General features: G+C 48.2%; 1 protein-coding gene across 5 annotated transcripts in view; it reads left to right on the forward strand.

Annotated features, from left to right (window-relative positions):
* Ano4 (anoctamin 4) overlaps nucleotides 1–24656 on the forward strand; it is a 354709-nt gene that overhangs the window by 289676 nt on the left and 40377 nt on the right. For all 5 annotated transcript variants that reach the window (XM_063255442.1, XM_063255443.1, XM_005006337.4 and 2 more), the window contains 6 exons: nucleotides 1311–1432; nucleotides 3729–3863; nucleotides 5002–5098; nucleotides 10119–10179; nucleotides 21328–21410; nucleotides 23272–23412. In XM_063255442.1, the coding sequence (XP_063111512.1) occupies nucleotides 1311–1432; nucleotides 3729–3863; nucleotides 5002–5098; nucleotides 10119–10179; nucleotides 21328–21410; nucleotides 23272–23412 (639 nt within the window). The remainder of the gene's footprint in view (nucleotides 1–1310; nucleotides 1433–3728; nucleotides 3864–5001; nucleotides 5099–10118; nucleotides 10180–21327; nucleotides 21411–23271; nucleotides 23413–24656) is intronic.

Below are 24656 nucleotides of genomic sequence, written 5' to 3' on the forward strand. Positions count from 1 at the left end.
GGAAGGGCAACTCCCATTCTCCATAAATGACAAAATTTCCCAAAGCATCATTTTTGTTTGGCTTGTGATATTTCTTATCTTGATTTTTAAACACCAAGCAAATGGCAACCAAAGCTGGTTTATCGCGAATATTAGAAGCTATGGTCTGATGCACAATTTCCAGGCCCGCAGGAGATGTTTCTGGAATGTTCCTTTGGGCGTAACAGAAGTAAACATTTTGACCCCAAGACTTTCAGGAGCCACACACACATTGCTGAACTCTGTCAAAGAAAGCTTCTCCCAAGAGGGTTGCATAGCTGCTGGTAGTTTTTTGTTGTCACTGTCAGAGAGGGGACTGTGTCTGTCCTGGCCATGTCAGGGCAGCACCAGGCCGTGGTCCGTGAGCACAGCACAGCTGTGAAGCCCATGGTTTCTGCAGGGCTTTCACATCTCCACCAAGGAGGCCTCTGATCCATGCGAGGGAATGTCCAAATTAGGTGCCACGTCTTCACTCTCTGGATGTTTTAATTGCAGTTTAACTGCGTTATATTGCTTAACCTCAAAACCACCCCAGAGGCGGGAAGGGCATCTGTGACTGCCTTTGTCTTGTGTGGGAATTTTAAGTAGCAGTTTAGAGAGAGGTTAGATTTGCCTGGAGCTGAGACGCAGGAGTTGCTTTCTTCTGGGCTTTTTCCACTGAGAAAGGACTCCTAGGTCACCACGGATACTCAGGTACCTTTGTGTTGGTGAAGCCAGCAGTGCCACGGACTGACCGCAGGACAGCACCCCACTCTGGCCCTTGGTCTCCTCCTCTGTTTAGTGTGGAGGTTGAATTAGAGTTGAAATATGAGGACCTCGAGGCGGTTTCCAGCCTTTACCCTCTAGGGTTGCCTGGGTGATAGGACCCCAGGGACCGGGCTGTGGCTGTGTGTGCTGGTCCCACCGCCCTCTGTGGAGACACAGAGGAGAGAATCAGAGCTGGGCGCAACCTGTGTGCTGGAAACTCTGTGCCTTCAAACCCAGAAGAAAGTTACGGAGGCATATATCGTTAGTTTCGGGATGGAGCAGGAAACCCAGGCCAGGAGGATTCGGGGGCCTCACCAGGCTCTCCTTAGCAGAGCTGGATTTGAACTGAGTTTAAACCTGGTCCTAGCGAGCAGCGCGTTTCACCAGGCAGCATCATCAGCAAGGCAGTGTCCAAGGTGACCAATGGGACCACTCCCCCTTCACAGAGAGGACCTCTTTTGTTTCCCCTTTCTCCTGACCTAAGCTACTGCATTTCCCTGTGGCTTGCTGGTCTCCCCTCACAGGCGGCTGTGTTTTTATCGCAGGGAAGTTACAGAAGTAAAAACTCCATCCGGACACACGGAGCGGTAAACCACCGACACCTCCTCTACGAGTGCTGGGCTTCGTGGGGCGTCTGGTACAAGTACCAGCCTCTGGATCTCGTGAGGTGAGGTTTGCGGCGTCAGGCAGCCATCCAGGGGGCACCTGTGACCTGCCCGGCTCTGCGTCACCCAGCTTCTCCCCAAGAGGGTGTGCATCAGAGGGCTTTGGTGCCCTTGATTAGCCAAGTCAGGGTGAGGATGGTGTTTCCTTAGGGTTAGGGTTAAGGTTAGGGTTAGAGTAAAGGTTAGGGCTGGGATCATGGTTAGGGCTAGGGTTAGGATTCGGGTTATTTTTTGGTTTAGGTGTGGTGTGAGGGTTAGGGTTAGGCTTAGGCTTAGGGTTAGGGTTAGGGTTAGGATTAGGAGAAGCCCCATAAAGGAACCAGGCCTGTTAATAGTATAAGATTACCCTTGTGATAGTGACAAATTTCTTTTGGGAAAGGCAAACTATTCATAAGCACTAATGAGAATGTATTATTTGTAAAACCTAATCTAAATCTCAAAAATGGCCCAAAATCTTTTCAAGAACTTACATGATTGCTCAATTGAAAAGTCAGACTTGTAACCCTTATATGACAAATCACTGTCAACGTGCAGTTGAACTAAAAATATTACAGAAAAGGATCTCTGAGCTGTGTGGCTCATGAATGTGTAGCTGATAATAGGTGAAATTTGTGTTTACTTGTGTGTCCTCTTGCATGTTTGTAAATATTGCAATTTTTTTCTCTGCAATTTGGAACCCTGATGATCCCAAGCATTTTGGATGAGGGACTCTCATTCTGCATTATGCAAAGTGTCCAGATGAGCTACTGTCATTCCAGTATGTTTCCGGCTGATTTTAATTTTAATTTAAATCTAATAACCCTTAATGATTGTTTTAATTTACAAGTCACCAAGTCTATCTGCTTTTTGATTTTTTGTTCCTTTTTGAGGAATATCTGGATTTAAACTCATGATTTGAACTTATGCTTGCCAGGCAGGCGCTGTGCCACTGAGCTATATCCCTGGTCCTAATCCATCTGCTGGTAACCTATGATAATTAGTAACTGTGTGGTGCAAATGAATGTTTTCTTACAGTGTATCTGACCTGCCTTTTGGCACAGCAACGTTATGCTCCGGCATTTTATTATTTATTTCACCTGCATTTTAAAGTTGAGCACCATCAGCCCCTACCTCCTGTGTCCTCTTTGAAGAGAAAGTCATGTCTGGTTTTCCTAGGGCAACGGGTATGTTTCATCCCTGCCAAGGCCTTAGGGAATGAACCCAAAAAGGAGAAGAAAGAGACCAACCACCTCTGGTTTCGTCCCTGGAGCAGTCCGTCCTGCCAGAGCCCTGGTACCTGGTCACCCAGAGTTTCCTCCCGATGTTGCAGTGTGACCTGGTGAATTATGTCCTGCTCTTTGGTTGGGTCATAAATGATCCAGATGACCTGGGTGAGAGGAGAATGCTTTCCAAGATGAGATCGTTTTCCTTCGACCACACCCTGTGCTTGAAAAACAGAGAAAAACCAAGAAGCAAATTTCTGTTAAGCTTCAATCCATATTTCAGGGTCCATTTGATTAGAAATTTCAGATGATTGCTGCAGGCAAACTTCCTCCATCAATGACAGGGCTTTGAATGCGATTTTGGGGTGCGTCCATGTGCATTCATTAACTGCCTGTTGTGTTCCAAATTCTGTGCTAAGTACATCAGCAAAGACACACAGACGCCACGGTCTCTGGCACTGACAAAATCAGTTCTCTACAGAAATACACAGCAGGAGTCCTTGAGACAACCAGTGAAAGGCAGCAGGCCCTGCGTGGTTAGGTATAATGTGTGTGAGAGGCTGTAAGTTTAGATAATTTAAATAAATGCAAAGCATGGGTTCGAGGTGCTACAGAGCTAAGTCCGAGAAGAATAGCTGGATTTTTGGTAAACCAGAAAGCAGAGGAATGAGAAAGTTTGAGGAAGGCAGGTTAGGTGCTTTAGAGCAGCTCTGAAACCTCACGCTTCAATTTCCCATCCCGTTCATTTCCCTCCCCCCAGACCTCTCCAGCCTAACCACACCCTGGTTCTTCCCACCGCCCCTCCACCTGGCTGGGACACGAGCCCCTGCCTGGCTCCCTCTTCCCTCTCTGGTCCTCTCCAAGCCCCTCTGTGCCTTCAGATAAGTGTGTGCTCAATCGTGATCTTTCATGGAAAGATAATTCTGTTGCCCATGTAAAGCAGTAGGAACAGACACTGACACTCGGGAGTTTAGATTTGATCCCTGTGCGGCCTCCTGGTTGACCTTCTCAGCATCACCGAGGCCACTGCAGGGCAAGTGCCTAAGGGGCGGGTTTCAGTGTTCACCTCCTCACGTGCCACTGTCGTCTCCAACAGGCGGTACTTTGGAGAGAAGATAGGGCTGTACTTCGCCTGGCTGGGCTGGTACACGGGCATGCTCTTCCCCGCGGCCTTCATTGGACTGTTCGTCTTTCTGTACGGCGTCACCACTCTGGACCACTGCCAAGTCAGGTACAGGCGCTCCCGAGGGAGCCCACACACCGTGCACTCACCTGGATGCTCACCCCACTTCCTTAGCAGTGTCAGGAGGGAACGTCTACAGGCCCAGCTCCTAGGCTGTCTCTGTCCGCTCCCCTGGGAGCTGTGGCCTTCAGCTGCCACAGAGGCGGAAGTTACAGTTAGGGGCTGGCAGCTCCTCTGCATCCTGGGACAGGTCACCTTCCCTTGCTGGCTAAATGCTGCTGCCTCTGGGTTTTTCATCCTTCTTAAAACAGGTGCCTGATGCTGCAGAATCATTAGCTAACACACCTGTTTTGTGAATTCTGTTTTTACAAGCGCCCCTTAAACACGGCTGCAAGCACATCTTACCAAGTGCCTTGGGAACAGTTCAGTGTAGACAGATTCTTCCTCGATTTCCCAGTGTTGAATATATTCACCAGAATACATTTTAAGACATTCCTAGAGATACTATTTCAAAGCTTAAAACAGTCATTGTACCGTTTACAAGTGGCTGTGAAAAAATAAAAGTGATTGAGCCTCTGCCTACCAAAATAGTTTATTTTCTGGTGAATTTTTTTTAAAGTTGAGACAGGGGCTCGCTCTGTAATTCAGGCTGGACTTAAACTATGTAGCCCAGATTGGCCTTGAACTCGTGGTAGTCCTCCTGCCTCAGCCTCCTGAGTACTGGGATTGAAATTGTTAATGAGATGTGATTTTCTCCCGGGACTAAATTCTCTAGTTATTTTTATTAATTCCTACATTCTTAGTTTTAATTGACCAGGCACATTGAGACCAAGGCAGACTTTTGTAGGTATCCTGTTTCCATTTCGTCATGAAATTGTTTCTGACCTGTGAAATATTATAAAGGATTTTGTATAATTTGAGATATGACAGAAAATGTTTTTACTTCATGTATTTTTCTGAGTTTAAACTATGAAATTGTAAAGCCAAAAAATAGCCCGATAAATAAGTAGACCTGGCAAACAATTTCCATGTAGAGGAACTGGTTTACTTTAATAACAGAAAAAGCTAAGAACGAAAATTGTATCTCCCAGATCTTACTTAGCAGCAGAAAGTTACAATGCAATAGCAGAGAAGGAAAATGTTCCATGTCATCGAAAATGCAGGCTTCTGCTGTTCTCTTTTCCAGTAAAGAAGTCTGCCAAGCTACAGATATCATCATGTGTCCTGTGTGTGATAAATACTGTCCCTTCATGAGGCTGTCCGACAGCTGCGTGTACGCCAAGGTAATTCAGACAGGTGGCGTTTGGGTGCAATGAATGTGGCTTATGACTTAAGGGTGGCGAGTAACCAAGTCCCCTCTGCGAATTCAGTGCTGTGGGAAACTCTTTGATGGCTCCAAGATGCTAAAGTAGAGGCCTGTACGTGCGTTATGTACATTACGTGCCTTACGTGCATCATGTGCATACATGCATCACGTGCATCAAATGTGTACATGCGTCACATACATTATGTGCATCACGTGCACTATGTGCATTACGTGCGAACGTGCATCACGTGCGTTACATGCATCACGTGCGTTACGTGCATCACGTGCGTTACGTGCATCACGTGGTTCCACGTAAGAGGCCCCAGAACGGTACAGCGCAGCGGGCCAAAGCTGGGTGCAGCATTTTGTTCTTGCTGTTGAAAGCAGTTCGCTTTTATCGCTGAGGACACTCTGGACAGTGTGCGGGGCCTGGGCGATGTTGCTGGGTTCCGTGGGTATCTGTGCGATGCACTTTGTGCTTCTCTGTGCTTCATCCTTTACATTAAAAACATCCCGAGGTAGGCTGCGTAGGTGGCACCAGACTGTCCAGCGATGCATATTCCAGGACTGATTCTGCTCCCCGGATATAGGATGGCCACGTGCTGTTCCCATCGAGTATTCACGGTAGCGTAGGTTCTGAGTCTTTAGCACTTACCTGAAAACAAGTTATTTAATCACTGAACCTTTTTTGGGGTGCGGGGGGACAGGTGGTGGTGGTTGTTCTGTTTTATTTTGTTTTTTTGAGACAGTGTCTCCATATGTAGTTTAGGCTGGTTTTGAACTCACTGTGTAGCCGAGGCAGGCCTCAGCCTCAGGCAATCCTCCTGCCTCGGCCTTCCAAGTGCTGGGATTACAGGCGTGCCCCGCCACGCCCACACCTGCCTTTTCTCATCTGTCAAGTGAAGCACTTGATGCGTGTTTCACGAGATGGTTATGAACAGTGAGGTAAGATGTAGACAGCACAGCACTTAGCGAACAGTAAGTGTCGTGTGAGGACTGTCCTCGTTTCCCTCCTGCTCGTCAGGAGAGTCGCTATCTGGATGCAGAAGGTCCGTGCTCACCTCCTGGACCTTGCTCGTGTGCAGGTCTTCTGAGCGTGCGCTGTCCCGTATCTAAAACTCAGACCTTACCTCCCCTTTCTGTCCAGCTCACCATCATGATGGCCAAGAACAGAGTGTGTGTCAAAGTGCTTCAGGGAAAAAAACAAAACCATGGCATCATTATTTCTAGCATATGTGATTTAGTCAGGATATGTCTTACTTTATTAAAATATCAAATTCCTAGAGTGATTTTTTTTTATTGTTTTTAACTTTGGAGTAGCATCACTAATGCCAAGTAGCTGGAGTTTGGGGGATGACATTTTTTTCTAAGACCCACCGCTCTGTGTTTGCTGGAATCCCAGATATAAATGGAGTTGGCAGCTTTCATTGGATCTCTGTGATTACCGCAGTCTGCATCTGTGTAATTATGCTGTTGGCTTCCAACAGTTTTGTTCTTTGGAAGAGAGAACATTTGATGGACAGCCCAGGGGCCCGCCCACCCATCCGGAGGACTCAGCCCTGCAGGTGTCTGTGCCTGTGGGAGGAACCCAGCTGCAGTTTTAGACAGGTCCTGGCTCTCAGTATGTGCCACAAAGGACCCAAAAGGCACAAAATAGCTCTCCCTATTTCCCGAGAACACTCAGACAGACCGAGTGCCTGAGGACAGATTTAACAGTGACCTTGGGAGACAGCAACTTGGGGAGATTGAGTTCCCTCAGTAACAGAATTTTGTTTAAAGGTCATGGGATAAACCTGTATGACTCAGGTTTTGAAATTCTGCTTTAGAGGAGTCTTGGAAGCAGAAGCTCAGGTTTTTTTGGTGGATTTGAAATTCAGACATTTTTTTTGTAAAGTGAAAATATGTGCTTAAGTGAAATGCTTTTTTAGAATTTATAATTCCTGGAAGGGGTCACCATGAGTTGCCTATTCAGATTTTATAGGGGCTCTACTGGAGGTTAACCTACCCTAAGGTCCAGAAAAATAGTAATTTTTGTAATAGTTGAGTTATACCTGTAATCATAGCTAAGTGACCTGCGTGTCTTATTTCTAATCCTCAGCATGTGCGAGGCAGGTGTTACCATCCCGTTTTGCTCAGAGGGTGGGAGGCAAAAACTTCCTATCCCTGGGCACACAAGCACTAAGTAGCTGGGCCTCAGTTTATCAAACTGCAAAACTGTCCTCTTTGCCTCTGTACCCTGCTGAGCTTAACATTTGGTCTTAACTAGAAATTTAATAAAATGATGACAGAGTTGGGAATGTGCTAGGTTTCCTTTACAGATATTTATTAGAAATATCACCAGACTTTGGATCTATAAGAATACTGGATCAAACCAAAACTTTTTTTTACAACTTTTTGATTTTTCAGTAGGTATATTTTTTACATTATTTTTATTTGTATTTTAAAGAGAATAAAACCTAACAAAATAGAATAAAGCCAATCAAAACAAAACAGTGAAAGTGGTTCAGAACTTCCAAGCAAGGTAAAAGGAAATCAACAGTGGCCACCACCATATCTCCTGCTATCTTCACGATAGTTGACCATACCATCAGACATAGTAAAATCAATGCAAAACAGAATAAAACCAATCAAAACAGATCATTGAATAAAACAAAACAAATCAAAACAAAACTAAATAGGACAATATTTGATTTCAAAAACAAGACAGAAGGAAGTCTCCCGTATTTGCTGTAGTGCACACAGTTACCTCCTGATTGAGGCTCATACCGCCAGCCCCAGGCCTACAAGTCAGTCAAACAATACAAGCAATCAGTTGTTTTCTGTACCTCACTTGCCATCGGCTCGGCCTGTCCTCTGAACCAACCAGTTGCCAAACCCAGACTTGAATGCCATCCAATTAATAGCTGTTCTACTGACCCAAGAGGATGCCTCATTCTTGTCCTTTGCATTTGCACGAGTCAGAAGCCCATCTCCAACTGGTGTGGACAGACAGGGACACATTCCCTCGTCCCTCTGGAAGGGCTGTCTCCACAGTTCATGCTGGGCAGGAACAAGGGTCCCTGCCTGGAGCTGGCCCACAGCCGGCCGGGTGCCTCCGTCTTCCCGTCTACTTGACCAGTGTGCAGGTAGGCTCTCGCCACACGACAGAGAAGGCGGCTGCTGACTGCCGAGACTCCTCCCTTCACCCGCTTGAGCAGATTGGTGTGGCGTTTCAGCGACTTGGTCTGCTGTTAGAGAATGCACGGTGTCTCGGGTATTCAAGCCTAGTTAGGAGTCTTCCTGCAGGGAATGGTACTTGTCTTACCCAAATATGCCCTTATTTTGGCCTGTGGGTTTTTGTTCCTGCAAGTAATAACCACTCTGGGTAAGGGTGAGCGCTCAGGTGCCCGGCTGTCCATCTTGGTGACCACGAGGGAGGACACCGTGCCGCGGGTACCACCGTGTGCTGCCAGCGTCACAGGAGACTCCTCTGGTCAAAGTTTCGCTTTTAAACTCCCGTAAACAAAGCAGAAGTAGAGAAGATGCATTTGCATGAGTGATCGAGATCTTTCAGCTGTGATTTTCAAAAGAGACCGAGCTGAGGGCTAAAGTCCAGGCAGCACCTGCCTTCTCCAGGCCTCAGCCAGCCAGAGTTCCAGTGTCCCCTGATGTCACCCAAGGACCCCAACATCTGTGGCGTGGCTCATTGGAGCCGATTTCTGGGAGACAAGACCAGGGACCACATGACAGGGCAGGGGACAGTAGAGCTTACAGTGTCTCTGATCTGGGACCCCCCTTGGGATCAGTGACCACCAGTGCGCACACACGCACATACACACTGATCAAACTCTGCCGTCTGCACTGCAGGCCCGGGAGGTATTGTCACGGTTGTTTAGATCCGCGGGTTGGATGGGGCCAGTGTAAGAGAGATATAGTAGCCAGGAGAAAGGAGAGTGCGGGGAAGATGATGACCACGCACAGTGACCACACAGCCTGTCCCAGAACCCACACGGACGCTGCCAGGGCGCTGCCCCAATGAAAAGCCCGAACTAACAGCGCAACTTTGAGCTGTCAAGGCTTGGGGGGGGGGGGTGACACAGCTGCGCATGCGCAGCTCGCTGCTCCCCTGGCCCAGGGAATCAGACCTCAGACGTTTCTCCCAGGTTAGGGTCTGCATGCCTTGCGTCTCTCCTGTGTTCAGAGAAGGAGAAAGATAAGAACTTTTGAAATATTCAAAGTATTTTACGCTCTGGTATAACACAGAAAGACTGGTTTTTACCTGATACCTTCTCCAAGGGACAATAAAATATACTTGATAGGGAACTATAAAATGTCCCCCCAAAAGGATAGTGCTTTATGGGCTATCAGTTATCATTTCTGTTTGGCAGGGGCATTGGTGTGATTTATACTAGAGGCAGAAAGAACTTGCCCACCTAGCAGTGAGGATAGATATTTTAGCCTCCTGCTGCGGTGTCTGCCGCAGAACGAGTTATGCTGGAAGGAAAGGTGGGTAAACAGGGCCCTTACCCGGGCTTTCGTAGAGGGAAGTGGATTCTGCTTACGGGTCCAGTCTGTGGACCTCATAGTGCTGAAATCCAGAGAGCGGCACAAAAAATGTTTGCTCAAAGCCACAAGCAAAATAACCATGTTTTCAAGGTGAATCAATGCGGTTTTAAGTCAGGGCTTTGGGAGTTAGAAACCTTTAAAGTCACGCTGTCCTGGTCTCAAATAGACCCATGTCCATGTACAAACGCATGTATGAGGAAGTGTACCCCCCAAAAGAAAGTCTTAGTGTGACTATTGGGGCTTCTGATAAATGTTCCACAACCTCACAGAGGGAACAGACTCTGGCCTCCGTACCCGAGCTGTTCATGGCCGGAGCGTCCCCCCTTACTGGGCCAAGGGGAGCACCAATCCAAGAACGGCCCTGCGAAAATGGTTGCATCCCGTGGCGTTTTTACTAGAGTTTGAAAACGGATGTGACATGAATCAGCCTAACCCCGTCCTCCTGTTTCCAGGTGACCCACCTTTTTGACAACGGGGCCACGGTGTTCTTCGCTGTGTGCATGGCTGTCTGGGGTAAGTGCTCTGCGCCTGTGACACCTGTGGTCCCCTTGGGAAGTCTCCGACCCGGAGGGAGGAGCTTAGGTAAACTCTGTTGCCTTTTCCATTACTGACAAGCTGTTTACAAAGTTAGGTTGTAGAGGACAGACATGCCTGAGTTCCTTCTCTAACCTTCAGCAGCTTCGTCAGCCCCTGTTGGAAACAATAGGAAAAGCTTATGGTACACTAAAAATTTGGGGAAAGGCTGGGTATGTAGCATATGCCTGTAATCCCAACACTTGGGAGGCTGAGGCAGGAGAGTCCCGGTGAGTGTGAGGCCAGCTTGGCTTACAAAGTGAGCTCAGGGCCAGCCTGAATGGCATGGCAAAAGCCTGTCTCAAAAAAGACAAAATAAAAATTGGGAGAGAGCCCAATACCATCTCAGTATCCCTACAGTGCTCTACTGGGAGGATGAACGCACGTGTGCCTCCCGCCCCAGCTTCCTGCCAGGCCAAGCAGGGTGAGTCCCACAGACAAAAGCTGTTCCTTGGACTGCACTGGACAGCCGTGTAAGCCACCGGCCCGACTCTAGCTGACACGGGAATACTCAGATCCTGGAGAGGCAGGGCTCAGCTGCAGTCTCAGCTCCTTCATTTACTGGGCTGCACTGTGTGGGGTGGCTTACTTAATCCATTCCTTAGTCAGATGGGATTGATTTTGTCTATGTCAAGCAACCATAAAGATTTTAGTTAACTGTAGGGGGCGATATCTGGACAAACCCATAGTCGACAGGCAATGGCAGTAACTTTTGCAGAGGAGTTGGTGAAGGCTGGTGAAGATAGATGTTTATGCTGTATCTTTTCATTTTAGTGTGAATTGTTAAAATGGTTGTGCATTTATCCCTCCATCTAAAATGCCAAAGTCTGAAAGTTGCTGTTACAAAATCCTACCAAGGTTAGGCTTAGGCTCATCTTACTGCTGATATTTAAAGTGAATATTATATGTAAAGTGATTTAGCGCCTCCCCCACTTCCAGGCCCAGAGCAGATGTCCTGTCCGGGGAGCTGAGATGCCTTCCCCTTTGACTGTCCCCTGCGTTTGCTGTGCATTCTTACGGCACTTACATTACTTGTGCACACAAATTGCGGCCCCTTATTAGGTCTTTGCCCTTTAAGATTACTGTGTTGGAAATCTTACTTTTTTGGAGACAGAGGGACAAAAATACGTTTTTGTTGGGTGAATGGATGATGGACGGATAGATGGACGGATGGGTGGATCAAAGATCAATTGATTGGTGGATGCAAAGAAGAAAGGAGAGAACAGGAGAGAAAAAAGAATTGCTACGCTTTGTTTATGATGCAAAGATGCCCAAGTGGAAATATAAAACCTTTATCTCTTAAAGAGGCCTATTCTGAGTATGTTGGATCTTTCCCATCCAGAAACCATCAAAAGAGAAATGTTCAGCCTGCCACAGTTTGCTGCGAGCGAAGATTTGAATTTTGTGATGCCCATTCCTGTCAGTAATGTAGGTGTCTCCCCCAAATCAGTCCAACAGCAGTTTGGTGACCAGTTTAGGGGACGGCCTGAGGTGGGGACTGGTGGGGCTACCGCAGTTCTTAGGCCTCGGAACCTGAACTGACGGACAGATACCGGGAGCTTGCGGAGGGAACCACACTGAACGACCTCCAGAGGCGGGAGGAGGGAGACGTGAGCCTCATATGGGGGCCTCGGCATTCTCCGGTGACTGAGGCCTCTCGAGCGTCTAGCTTCTGTGTCCTATCACTGAATTGTCCCAGTCCTGTCCCTGAGGGATTTCTGCCTCCTTTGGTGGTCTTGTGAGAGCTATCACCGTTTGTGCTGCCTTTACTGCATGTGGTCCTTTGCAGAGGAAGCTCACCCGGTTACCAGGGTTTCGGCTGTTGAACTGGGTGAGCTCTCACATCGTGAGTATACATCCTGTTTTTCTAGAATGTATTAGTACCAAGCCATCGAGTGATTAATTATTACCAGTGTCACAATAAGAAGACTACGGAAGATATACGCAGTGGTCCTCAAACTTTTTCAGGCCCTCGCACACATAGAACACTGACAGACCTGGAAGAGCTTTCTCCCAGGCAGGGACAGGGCTGCCTGAAGTACCCAACCCTCGTGGCCCCAAAGGCTGCAGGGATTATTACTCCTAAGCTGCCCATCCTCTTCCTAACCTACTGGAATGAGTTGGTGTTTTGGTGTAGACTGGTATCCTGGTGGTATTCAGGAAGAATTAAACCACAAAACTTCCTTACCCCCTCAGAATCTCTCTGAGTGTGGATATTACTTTGTGATGATTGTTCCCCACGGTTTACCCACTGAGATATCTACCTGTAAAGCGGAGTTTACCAGCTTCCCCGCAGTGCCACCGTCATAGAAGAGACGGTCTCCCCTCTCTGCAAGTTGGAATGTTTTATGCTGCAGATGACAAACAGCCTCAACCTGAAGCAGAACGGAGAGGCCGCGAGTGGGTGGGCCGGCGCTTTGGCAATGCTGCCTTGGGAGCAGATGCGGCAAGATCCTGACAAACGATCTGCAATAAGCTTTGGGCACAAGGGAACATTTGAGGGCCACTCCAGGCAGAGCAAGTGAGCGTGATTCACCTCCTGAATTGCTTTGTGTCGGTTGACAACTCATTGCTTAAATCCCAGCGCCAGAAATGCGGTTGTTTTAGGGAAAAGAATGATTTAACCCAGGTGATTCTGTGCAGAAGGGAAGATGCCCTTTTTTTTGCAGGGATCTAGCACAGCCAGCAGTAACAGCAGCGGTGCTGGGAGCGCAAATGGTGGGGAGCTCAGCCCGCTTTGGGCCCACCCTGCCTCCCTCGCATTGTGCGTTCCTCGTCTCCTCTAAGTCTGCAGCAATCTTGGAGGAAATGTTTCCATTTTCCTCACGGGATGAGGCACAGGCAGAGGTTAAACTGGGTCATTTGAACACCTCTGCTCTACCACTGGGATCAGAAGGGTTTAGGACAGTCTGCTTATGCCTGGGAGGAGCCGACTTTCACCCCAAAGGCCGTGAGGCTCGGCCTGAGCCAGTTTGACAGGACTGTGGTCTCTAAAAGCATGGCAGTGCCTGTGCAGCTCAGTTTACTGGGCTGGGCTCATCTATGGTTGACAAGCTGGGGCATTTAGGAAAACAAGGGCTCTTCTTTTTCAGGAAACTGCTAGACACAGACATGATGGGAGCAGATGTCGGTGGTTCCCATGACCTCCAAAGGGACAGCAGACGTGCTGTTCTGAGGGACAGGAACCACGAAGCCCCATTTGCAGGCACTTTGCAGCAGCCGGAGTTCAACTGTGTGCCGCCTTCGTTTCCACTGGCAGGCGCGTGGTCCAGGGCTCCCTGGGCACCCGGATGTAGGCGCTGGGCTTCACCTGCAGCCTGGCCCTCTCCTCAGTGCCCATTTCTGTTCAGAGAGGTGGAAGGGACGGAATAATTACGGACAGACGGCATGAGCATCCTGTGCCAGCTGCGGCTGAGCCGTGGGAAGCAGTGTCACAGCAGGCGCCTGGCAGGACGCCCACTCGCTCACACTGTGGTTTCTGGGTTTCTTTTCTCTTTGTTTCCTTCTTCACTGTTTCCTCTTACTTTGTGATGTTGCCGAAAGTTCTGTTACCCCCACGAACATCCACACCGGGGTCCTCAGAGCTCCTCAGCCCCAGCGACAGTGCAGTGGTGACTTCAGGGCAAATTCATATTCTGTAGGGTGCTGTTAGTCACTGGGAGGCAGCCTATGTCTTAGCTTTTAAAATTGGATTTTAATATAATTGGCCTCTTCTGGACGTTTATGCTACTGTTATTTCTCTTCAGTTTATCATAAGGTCAACAGAAAAGAGTGATTCTATGTTTTTAAAGTGTCTCCCATGTGCATGTTCACGCGTGACACCTCACGACCTCTCAGGACCCGTTAGAAAGGAGTTTCTACTCTATCTTCATTTTATAGATGAAGATGCTGAGGCTCAGAGAGGTTATGCAGCTAACTCAAGATTCCTTGGTGTCTGATAAGTGGGGAGTCTGAGTTTTAAACTAGATCTGGTCTGCCTATATCATGGACCTTCTAGAGCGTACATTGAGCGTCATTATCTTCCTGTTATCTATCTTTTACTTTGCTCCTTATTTTCCCTTTGAGTTTCTCATATCAAAGCAACCTTGTGACAGTGAAGCTTGTGTCTGATTCATTTCATTTAATATTATGGTCTTAAGGTACTTCTGTTTTCCTCCAGTTGATTCAAGTTTATTCTTCTTGATGACAGAGTAATAGTCCATTGTGGGTAAATACCACATTTTTTTTATCCAGTCATCTGCTGATGGACACAGAGGCTGCTTTCAAGATTTAGCTATTATGGCTCACACCATGATGAATGTGGCTTTGCATACATCACTGTCGCATGATCTTTAACTTTTTGGGGAAGATACTTAGTGGGGAACTGCCGGGTCAGCTGGAATTCCTACTTTTAGTCTTTTGAGGAATTTCCATGCTGATTTCCATAATGGTTGCACCAGTTTACTTCTCAGGAACAATGGAGCATTCCTTTCCCCCACAGCCTCAGTGGCATTTGTTATCCTCCCATTTCTTGACATGGCCGCGGCTTCTGGAGATGGAATCTCGGGGGGAAGGTGGACCTTTCTCCGATGGAAAGGGGGTCGGGCTATGGGCAGGAAGGAGAGGAAAGAGACGGGTGGAGAAGGAATGAAATGTGGATGTACGCGTACCAACCTCTCACAGGGAATGTCGTCATTGTTGCGGCCAAGGCGTGCTAATAAAAATAAAATTAAAATAACCACGAAAGCTGCAGTCTCCCCAGCCTGTGCACTCATCGTCAGTGACTGCTGGGAGACAAAACCGCACCACCTCTGTGCTCAGACGTCTCCCCCGCCTGAAGGGGAGCCGTGAGTTCCCTCTGCAGCGGGCCAGCGAGCTCCACTGCACTTCCCGAGGCAGGAGGCAAAGCGGGACGCTTCGCTCAGGAAGGGACCCTGGACACAAGGCTGCCCCTGCAGGGAGCGGGAGGGCTGGGAAGCGAGCTGGGCTGGGAATGGCGCTGGTGAAGCTCCACCAGCTGGGTGTTAAGCGCGAGAGGGTCACAGTACGTATCTGTCTCACACAGCTGCTGTGACAAAACCACACCAACTGGGTGGCTTTAAACAACGGAAACGTTATCTCAGAGTGCCGGGCACTGGTGGTCCGAGGCGTGCTCCTTCCAAGGCTCCGAGGGCCTTTCTCCTAGATGCCGGGGGTGGCGGTGACCCTGATGGGTGTTGACCTGCAGCAGCCGCACTCCGAGCTCTCCTTCTCCTGCTGCTAACACCCCTGTGTCTCTGTTTGGTGTCCTCTTATCCTGCCTGCTCAGGACACTGGGCACAAGGAGAGCACCAACTCTGACCTCTTCTCACTTAAACCACAGTTCCACTGAGGTCACGTTTGGAGGTACTGAGGCTCAGGATATTGACATACGTTTTTGGAAGAGACAGCTCAGTCCATGAGAGTTCATTTTGAGGACCAAGGTCTGCTTGTCACAGCCCCATGTGCCACGAAAGGGAGCCAAGGCTTCTCTTCAGACGGAGGACTGACGGGTACCAGGGAGGTACCCCAACGTCCAGCCAAATATTATGCAGAATCTGCTTCAGGAAACAATCTAAGCTATGGAATAAAATGCATACACATACTTGTGATATGTTTTCCTAGATTTATTTATAACTTACAAAACTTGGCAATGACATAAAAATCCATTCTGGCTTGTTTCTGGAAAGCCTCACAAGGTCGTAGGTGGGGAGTTTTGCAGGTGGCTGGATCCTGATGTGTGGGTGTGGGTTAAGGGTGTGGAACTGGGATTAACTGGGTGTGGATGATGGAAACCCTGTCCTGAAGGTCAGTGGCACCAGTCAGTGGGCTTGCAGTGTAAATGGAACAGAAAGGGACAGAAGAAGGCAGGCTCCTGCTCGATGCTTGGGCCTGCTGCTCGCTGCCTCCTGCCCGCCCTGCCATGGGCTGTTTCTCCTCCGCGATGCCCCTCAGCCCTGCCACCCTGCCTAGGAGCCAGCCAGCTGTGGACTGAAACCTCCACAAACTGTGAGCTAAATAAACCTTTCCTCCTTTACCGTGTGGGTGTCAGGTGTTTTGTCTCAGCAACAAGAAAAATAACTAAGATGATATCCAACAATAGAACATGTAAATAAATCACAAGAAGCCATCACAAATTAGTATTTCAAAGGATATAATAACATAATACAAAGTTTGTATTTCAAAACACTGTTAGAAGTGTGAACATATAAAAATAAAGTATGATTTCAAGTATACTAATTATGACTGAAAACAGAAATTATGTCTCGATATGAAGGATGGTTTTCTTTCAGTGGGGAGGGTTGTAAGAATTTTTGTAAGCTTTATTTAGGTACCATTTCCATGCAATGAAACCCAGCAATTTTAGATAAACAGTACAAGAAGTTATGTCAAGTGGATGTAGTCATATAGCCATCATCAGAATGATGATGTGGAACGTTTTTATCCTGTGGAAAGTTTCCTGGTGGGAACTTTTACGGGGGCCCACTGGCTGCCTCCACCCTGCTTCCCTACTGCAGTCTCTGTTCTAGAACTTTGTGCAGATAGAGACTCTGTGCAGCACTCTGTGTCTGGCGACCTTCACTGCAGGCCGTGCCGCTGAGGTTCACTCATGGTACCGCGTGTGTGAGTGGCTGCTGCTTCTTTAGTTTAGAGTCTCATTTCCTGCAGATGAGACGTTTTGTTCTGTATTTACCAATGAATAGAGCTTTGTATTTAATTCAGTTTTTAGCTATGATAAGTAATTTGCTTTTCAAGAGACTTTCTGCCTAGTCTCATAAAAGTTGTTGTGTCTCTTTTTCTTAGATAAAAACGAGTGACATTGCTAAATAATAGGATGAGTGAATGTCTGACTTACAAGAAATTGTTCTCCAAAGGAGCTGAACTATTCTGTCATCAGATCGGCATTGTGTGAGAATCCCAGGTGCCCCGAATCCTCACAAACCCTTGTCGTCGTCAGTCCTTGGAATTATAGTCATCCAGTTGGATGTGTGATGTTCTCACATTGTGGCTTAATTGGCACTTCCCTAATGAGCAGAGATGTTGAACATCTTTGCACGAGCACATTTTCCTTGATGAAGTGTTTGTTCGTATCATTTGCCCATTTTTAGTAGGTTGTCTTTTTTGTAAAAGGATTCTTTAGATACCCTAAATGGAATCGCTTCACCACAGATATGTCGGCAAATATTTTCCCTTTTTGCGGCTTGCATCTCTATTTTCTTAATAGTTTCTTTTGAAAATCAAGATTGTTTTTATTGCACTTTGAGGGATTTTTGCCCATGCTTTTTTGTGTTTTATTTAAGAATTTTTTGCCAAACTCATAATCCCTTAGATTCTCTGTGTTTCCTTCTAAAAACCTTATACTTATAGCTCATACATCTATGTCTGTAAGTTATTCCAAGTTGATTGTTTAACATGGTCTAAGATATGGCAAGATTTCATGTCTCACCATGTAGACACTCGATTCTTCCAGAACCATTTTTGAAGGAACTATTCCTTTCTTCCTTGAGACTTCTTGGGTCTTCTTGGTTGAAATCAATCGGTAAATGAAGAGTGATCAGAATACACTGTGCATGCTTAAACCTTAAAAGATCATTACGGTTAGAGCAGCAGTGCGGTTACCTCCCCTCGGGGAGCCCCCTCACCTCACACACTCGTCCAGACCCTGGCCACTTTCTGAAGCTGCTCCGAAGTCTTCTGCTGTGAACGCCTTTAGCTGTGCTGTCCTGGCTGCCTTGATGTCCTGGTTGATTCTAAACATTTGCCTTTTGTGGTCATGTTGACTGTGGGGGTGAACCAGAAGTCCCCCAGTGCCAGACGCAGTGAATGAGGCGGTGGGGACGCGCGGCAGTGTCTTTATCTCAAGGATCTGTTTTCATCGTTGGAATGAAAGACACTGAGGCGCCACAGTGACATCACAGAGAGCCGGTTCAGAGCTGCTTCAGGAAGTTCGAGGAAGACGCACTAAGGGTGTCCGAGCAAGGGACTGTTTCGTGGGGGTTAATGGCACTGTCTCCCTAAAGTAATAACATTTTAAAAATCATATCCGTTGGTTATACTGTGTGTATGCATAGTTTATATGTTGCTATATTTGGTTTATTAAAATATTTTTAGAACATTTGAAGTACCTTCTTGGGTTTTTTGGTCTGTAATCTTTCCCATGAGCCCTGGTAATGTTGTATTATCGTGGTAATGCTGGTCTTGTACAGTAATTCAGCAAATGTTTTGTTTTCTGATGAGGTTTGTGTAGAAATGATCTTATTTCTTTCTTAAATACTTAAGAAAGAAGATTCCCCAGCATCACCATTGAGGCCTTTGCAAGAAGACTTCTATACAAATTTAATCTCTTTAATGGGCGTAGTGTTTTTCAGGATATCTTTCTTGTCTGTGAAGGGGACTGTATCTTTGTCTGGACTTGGAGTTTCCAGGCATTAATTTATCCATGATATTCTCTTACATTCTTTGTAGTTTCCATGGCGCTTATTATCTCACACTGCTCATCCTTGAAATTAATAATTTATGTCTCCCCTTTTTGTATTCGTTCTGTCGAGTTTATCAATTCTATTTTATATTATTTTTATATTTGATTTTTTATTGATTTCTTACGTTATGTGTTCTTTCTCATACTGCTTATTTTGGTTTACTTTGCTGTTTTTATGTTTTTGGTGTTTTGGTTGTGGGTTTGGGGGGTCGTTTGGCTTTCTTTGTTTTAGTTTCTATTTTCTTTTTGGGTGGTGGAACCATCACACCCAGGCCTCGGGCATGCTAAGCAGACCACCGTACACCCCTCACTTCTGCTTACAAAACGCAGCTCATGGACACATCTAACCACAATAAATGCTGGGGAAGGTGACGTGGCTGTGCCTCGGAGGCTGAGAACTGGGCTTGGTGAATGCAGAGTCTGCCGCAAACATATTTGAAAGTGACAGTAGCTGATCTATTTAAAAAGATACCAGGAGGCAGCCTGCAGGGCGGTCTGTGTCCTGCCCCTTCTGGGTCCCCTATCGGTGCCCTGCACAATCTTCTCCACTGGTGCGGTTCCAAGCCCAGGGTGTCCCGAGACGGCCGTCTCCTCCCTCAGGGGCTCGCCGCCCTTTGTTTCAGTTCCCCGTGGTTAACCATGGTCCAAAAATACTAAGTAAAAAATTCAAGAAGTAAACAAATCCTGAGTTTAAATCCACAGTGTCCTCTAAGCTACCCAGCTGCCTGTTGGTCACCGAGCAGCCGTCTCGGTTCTCAGACCGGTGGTCGCGGTGTCACGGTGCTTGTGTCCGAGTAGCCCTGGTTCTACCTAGTGACCATCCTGACCTAGTGACCGATACGTGGCTGTTTGGGTGCCAAGAGGGGGCTTCCTTTATGTAAACAGGTGACAGTCCTTGACCTAATGAGGAAAGAGAATGCATCTGAGCTTGCTGAGCTCTCCAGGAAGAAAGGATTTGTGGGGGTCCGTGCTACCTGTAGTCTCAGGCCTCCCCCGGGGGCCCTGGAAGGCAGACTGCACGGTAAAGGGGGGGTGCGGTACTTAGACCCCAGTGACCTGGACGCCGCCCCTCATCCTGCGTTCCCAGAGTGCAGGGCTCAGATTGCCCTAACATGCCCTGATGGGAGAGGACTGTTATTCGCGATTGGCATCAGCACCTGGGGTGAACCTGTTTGTGGGATGGTTAGGTAACAGCACAGGGTGGAGACGAGGGTAGAGAGGGGGAGGAGACGGTGTGCATGACCCCGTCACAAGTCAAAGGAGTAAAGTTGTAGATTCTGTGGCTTCCGATTGTTTTAGATCCATGAGGAAGTGATACACGGGTCCTGATGCTCCTGCCTGCAGCGCAGCGTCCCAGGGCCCTCTTCTCCTCCACGTTAGAAGGGCGAGGTCAGGCCCCTCTGGCACGAAGGCCTAACCTCGCTGTATGGCATAAAACACCCAGCAGCTATTTCTGTCTCGTGTCAAAGCTGCGGTGAGTCCTCAGCCCCAGCTGGCGCACGGCCCTCTCCACCTGGAAGCCCAAGGGCTCCTGTCCACCCTGTTTCAGGGTTTGTCTCCCGACCTGCTCCCACGGGGGCGCTTGGGTTTCACCCATCCTAGAGGGGAGAGTGCGGTAGGAGTACCCCAGTGCCTCAAGCTGTCCTCCACGGCCCCTGGTGGGAGAGACCTTCCCCCAGCCGCGGGGTGCCTGGGAAACCCAGCACAGCCCTGCAGTGTGGGTCCCCAGGAGCCACCCAACCTGCGGGAACCAAGGGCGGGTCTCAGCGGACAGTCAGCAGCCTCTGCCACAGGGCCCTGCCAGCAAATGGAGCAGCAGATGGCAGAGAACCGGGCTGTGTGCCGAGAGGGGAGCAAATTGCGCTTGAAACTGTGATACTGTCACCATTGGTTTAACTGGCACTGTGGTTAAAGCACGCGGGACATACAGCTGCATGTTCTTCAAGCATATTTCAGTTTCATGTAAGGGTATTAAAATGTTTATATTGAATATAAAAATACTAGTAAATTCAAATGTGTACTTAAAGCCTACTTGTGTATAGATATTTGCTATGAGCAGGATTTGTGGGCCAGGAAGTCAACACCACTCAAATTCATGTGAACTGCGGAATTTTGTTCTTCCTTCCTTCTTATACTGAGAATCAAACTCAGGACCTTGCACTTGCCAGACAGGCATGTATGCCACCGAGTTATGTCCACAGCCTGCTTTTGCTTTTCCAACCCTTACCTGCACTTCACTTTTGAAAAATAAATGTCCTTGGGCCAGGTTTGGTGGCCCAGGGGTCGTGGAGGACAGCTTGAGGCACTGGGGTACTCCTACCCGACTCTCCCCTCTTGGATGGGTGAAACCCAAGCACCCTCTGTTATCCCAGCACTCAGGAATTCAGACCCTGTCTCAAAAAATCAAAAAAAAAAAAAAAAAAACTACAATTGTTTTAAAACAAGAATTCTCAAACACCGTTCCGTATTGGTGAAAGCTGCCTAGGAATTCGGATAGTCGTGGATCCTTAACCAAACAGCCGGCACCCTTTGCAATGCCGTCTTCATTCTGTAGCCAAGCGAACGGCCCTGTTTCATTTGAAACTGTCGTTGTCTTTCTCTGCTTGTTCCAGCAACAGTTTTCCTGGAATTTTGGAAAAGACGTCGAGCCGTACTTGCTTATGACTGGGATTTGATAGACTGGGAAGAGGAGGAGGTTCGTATTATTTACTTCAGGATTTTTAAAAAATAAAACCAAGATGGGATGTGGCGTGGCGGTGCAGGTCTGTGCTCCCAGCACTCCGGGAGGCTGAGGCGGGAGGGCCGCAGGTTCGAGCCCAGCCAGGGCAGTAATAAATAAAGATGGCTGGGGGTAGAGCTTATTGTGAGGCCCATGGCCTCCACCCCAGTACTGCCAATAATAATAATAATAATAATAATAATCAGATCACCGAGAAACACTTCCTGTGAACCGTGCTCACCAGGTTACTCATAAAGCACTTTCCATGCCCATCTGTGTGAGGAGGTTTAAAAGGCAGTTTGGTCCAGTTTAGTGAATTACGATCCCATGAGGCAGCGGACGCTGGGAGTCCTGCATTTATGCCTCCAGTCCTGTGGGCTGGTGGCCGCCCCGGTGATGTCATCTTAACTGGGTGACCTCACCAAAGACCTGACCCCAAAGGCCACCACACTCGGAAGTCTGGGCATCAGTGGATGAATCAGGGTGGGAGGAGCGGGGAGAACACTGTCCCCCGGAGAGCAGCCCGGGAGAGCTCCCCACGCAGCGGAGGGTTCCGGCCCACTCACACCCTGGGGAAAGCAGCCCCGGCTTCTGAGCCTGGCCCCCACCCAGGGACCCTGCCTCCGGCCACCCTCTCCCCACCCTGTCTGCTGTCCACTCCTCCGCTTCCGTCGGCGCCGTCGTCCAGGTCCTGAGCATTTCTGCCTGGAAGAACTCAGTCTCTGTGCCCATGCTCCATGCTCCTCCGAGGTGCTCAGGTAGAACTCCTACTTAACTAACGAGGCCCGCTCCCAAGTGCCTTCTGGCCATTTATCCTCTCACACCATCACTGCTTTTCTTGTTACAGCTTCACAGTGGAATAGGGGTCAGCTCGGTGAAACAGAGGTCTCAAGTAGGAGGCGTAACCTTAGCTGGATTGAAAGGCTTTTCCTTGTTTTCAACAACAATTAAGAATTCCTTTAAAATTAATTCATTAGCTCAGTGAGGTGGTACACAGATGTCAGCCCAGCACTCGGGAGGCTGAAGCGGGAGGATCACCATGTAGCCAGGCCAACCTAGGCTACATAGTGAGTGCAGAGCCAGCCTGAACTCCATAGCCAGACCCTGTCTCAAGAGACAAACAAGACTTATTATTTATTGATTCATGGTTGAATGATTCCTAAGAGCTTATCACAAACAGCTTCCCCAGGTTTTTTAGTCACCTAAACGTAAAAGTGCCCAAAATACTTTTCAGGCAAATCCTAATTGTTACCGCACTCCCAGAATGGATTTTAAGCACCCTGTTGTTTGGAAGCTCTTTTTGTCCTGATGTCTTCATCGCAGCCTCTAAATAAAATGAAGGTTTATTGGTTGCTCCAAATCACTAGAGACAGCAGGGGTCTCTCTTAAAATATTCTGCTCCTTTTCCAGGCCTGGTTCAACAGGGGAACAGTTAAGTGTGGCTGTCGGGGTGCAGTACCTGCTTTGATGACATGCATCCTGCTCCCCAACTTTTTGTTTGTTTGTTTCTTGGTACTGGGGATTGAACTCCCAACCTTGGGTTGCCAAGCAGGCGCTTGTGCCGCTGAGCTAAACCCCCAGCCCTTGATCTCCATCCTATCAGTGATGGCACACCTATGGCACACGTGCCACCACCGGCTGCTTGTTATCACTGAAAAGTGTAAAAGGTTCACCGTCACTGCTGTAGATACTTCATTCCTCCGATTTCCCGTCACTTACGCCTGCATTTCCAAGCCCACTCAGTGGCCCGAGTGTGGCAGCTGCTGACCCAGTGTATTTTCTTTTCTCACTGTGCGAGCACCTCCTCAGGGCATAACTGTGTCTGCTTGTTCCTTAGGAGGAAATCCGGCCCCAATTCGAAGCCAAGTACTCCAAGAAGGAACGGATGAACCCGATTTCGGGAAAGCCAGAACCTTATCAGGCGTTTGCCGATAAATGCAGCAGGCTTATCGTTTCTGCGTCTGGAATATTTTTTATGGTTCGAAGCTATTTCTAAAACGCTTTTGCTCCTAAGTACAAGCCTATAGTTAGAACAGCGGTCACACCGGGCGTCTGCAGAGTTCTGCAGCGTAGCTTTGTGTGGTATCTCACCCTCTCTTCTGTTGGCCATCAGGGACAGTGTGGCCTCTTTCCTGGCTATGGGTGGGAGCTGGGACCCAGGGTGAAGGGGCACAGCCAGGGCCCACAGGAGGGCACAGCCCCGCTCTGATCACACAAGCCCACACAGTGAAGGATATCTTCTCTGTCATAACCCAGTGTATTCTATGCAGCAATAAACCACTATGCAACTCATAAAACCACATTTATAATGACATTGTTTACCTCTCCAACATGGAATCAGCTGGCTTTTGCTGCTTTATGACAGCCCATGTTTTAAGTGCCGGGTATAAAATGCCTCCTCAAAAGGACTCCCTGGTTCACCTGTGATCATATCAGTTTGAAAAACACTGGGAGCTGAGTTGTTAGCTTTTCCTAAAATGAGGTCATTCTGTGATGCACTCCGATACTACAGAATGAAGTCTGCACAAATCTGCAGAAATAACACTTTAGAACAGGGATGGTTAGGACCCCGTCCCTCCTTCAGGTCACAGGTGTCTAAGTAGACATCCAAGACCCTGGAGTGGGAAGGTGAACACTACTCCAAGTCCAGACTCTCTGCCCATGAAGACCCAGGGGAGATGAAGTCCAGGCGAGGTGTCTCAGGATTCAAACCCACGGCCCGTGATAGATGCCGCTGTGAAAGCCGCTGCGCCGTGCTCTGCCCCATTCCTATGCATCCCGTTGCTTCTCCCACAAGACCTAGAGACACAGATTCCTGTCTTCCCGTCAGGAGCCTTAGGAGGAGGCTGTGGGCAGGCTTTGACTTTTTGTTGCAGCTGGCACTCAGGTTTTACAACATGTCCCCACGGAAGTAAGCAGGAAATAACATTTGTGCAAAACAGACCTGGAAGAAAGGGATCTCTAAGTCAGCGGCACCCTGACAGCTGGCTTTCATGAAGTGGCCCTGAGTAATTAAGTAGGCTCCGGACTCCTCAACACGTTGGGGAGTCATCACGGACTTTATGGAGGCTCAGATTCCCATTATTTTGTTGAGATAGCAGATGTGCCGTATTGTCCTCAAGTACCCTGAAGTCCTCGAGGAAAGAGGTTCACTAAGATACCAGGGGCCGCCACAAGGTCGGCTCCATCAACAGCAGGTAACTGGGCACGTACAGGGCACCC

Source organism: Cavia porcellus, unplaced genomic scaffold (assembly GCF_034190915.1).
Source record: "Cavia porcellus strain 051 isolate PalLab524CR breed Dunkin Hartley unplaced genomic scaffold, mCavPor4.1 scaffold_8, whole genome shotgun sequence".
In the NCBI taxonomy this organism is placed as follows: Eukaryota; Metazoa; Chordata; class Mammalia; order Rodentia; family Caviidae; genus Cavia; species Cavia porcellus.